We start from the raw sequence: 1,017 nt of genomic DNA, 5'->3' as shown, positions 1-1,017 counted from the left end.
ATTTTGAAGCAATGTCTGAATGAAATGACTGATATACTCCTTTCTACCTGATTTCTGTAACATGATTCACATTTGATGTTCAATGAAATAATTTTGTAAATCTACCTTTCCAGTTACTTTCTTATATGCAGTCTCTTGTGTTTCCTAAAGCGTATATTTAAAATGAGGGTCTTTGTTCACTCATTACATTTCTAGGGTTTGCATCTAGGGTGTCTTTTGTGATATCGAACAAAAGTTGAGTTCCAGGTAAAGGTGTGGCCACTTTCCATTTCACACTTTGGCTCCTATGTGATAACTAGAATGTGGAGTAAGTTGTGACTTGCAGGGAGAGCTTGCACATTCTTTACATTTGTATGGTTACTCTCCAATAGGAATTTTCTGATGTCCCGTAAGGGCTGGGCACCACTTACAGGCACTGATTTACATTCTTTTTACATTATCAGGTTTCTCTCCAGTGTGAATTCTGTGATGTCGAGTAAGGATTGAGGGCTGGGTAAAGGACTTGCCACATTCTTTACATTGGTAAGGTTTCTCTCCAGTATGAATTCTGAGATGTTGAATAAGGTTTGAGCGCCTGGTAAAGGCCTTGCCACATTCCTTACATTGGTGAGGTTTCTCTCCACTATGAATTCTGTTATGTCGAGTGAGGTCTGAGGGTCCTTTAAAGGCCTTGCCACATTCCTTACATTTGTAAGGTTTCTCTCCAGTATGAATTCTGAGATGGCGAATAAGAATTGAGTGCCTGGTAAAGACCTTGCCACATTGACATATGTCAAGTCTTTCTCTGATATGGATTTTCCCATGTCTATTTAGTGATGAGCAGTCCTTAAAGGCTTTACCACATTCCCTACATTTGTAAGGTTTCTCCCCAGTATGAATTCTGAGATGTCCAGTAAGTTTTGAATGCTGACTAAAGGCCTTGCCACATTCTTTACATCGGTAAGGTTTCTCTCCACTATGAATTCTGAGGTGTTCAATAAGGTTTGAATGAAAGCTAAAGGCTTTGCCACATTCTTT

The 1,017-nt window shown here is 39.3% G+C and overlaps 1 protein-coding gene across 1 annotated transcript in view; it reads right to left on the bottom strand.

Annotated features, from left to right (window-relative positions):
• Nucleotides 1-6: 6 nt before the first annotated feature.
• The window catches only part of LOC125916057 (zinc finger protein 345-like), a 1,295-nt gene continuing 284 nt past the window's right edge, over nucleotides 7-1,017 (bottom strand). Inside the window, 1 exon segment of the mRNA XM_049622234.1 lies at nucleotides 7-1,017. This exon segment is cut by the window's right edge and continues 9 nt beyond it. Coding sequence (XP_049478191.1) covers nucleotides 421-1,017 — 597 coding nt within the window. The 3' untranslated portion in view covers nucleotides 7-420.

This window comes from Panthera uncia, assembly GCF_023721935.1.
Source record: "Panthera uncia isolate 11264 chromosome E2 unlocalized genomic scaffold, Puncia_PCG_1.0 HiC_scaffold_19, whole genome shotgun sequence".
In the NCBI taxonomy this organism is placed as follows: domain Eukaryota; kingdom Metazoa; phylum Chordata; class Mammalia; order Carnivora; family Felidae; genus Panthera; species Panthera uncia.
Note: the sequence above shows the minus strand (reverse complement) of the source record. Positions and strands in the feature narration are given on the sequence as shown.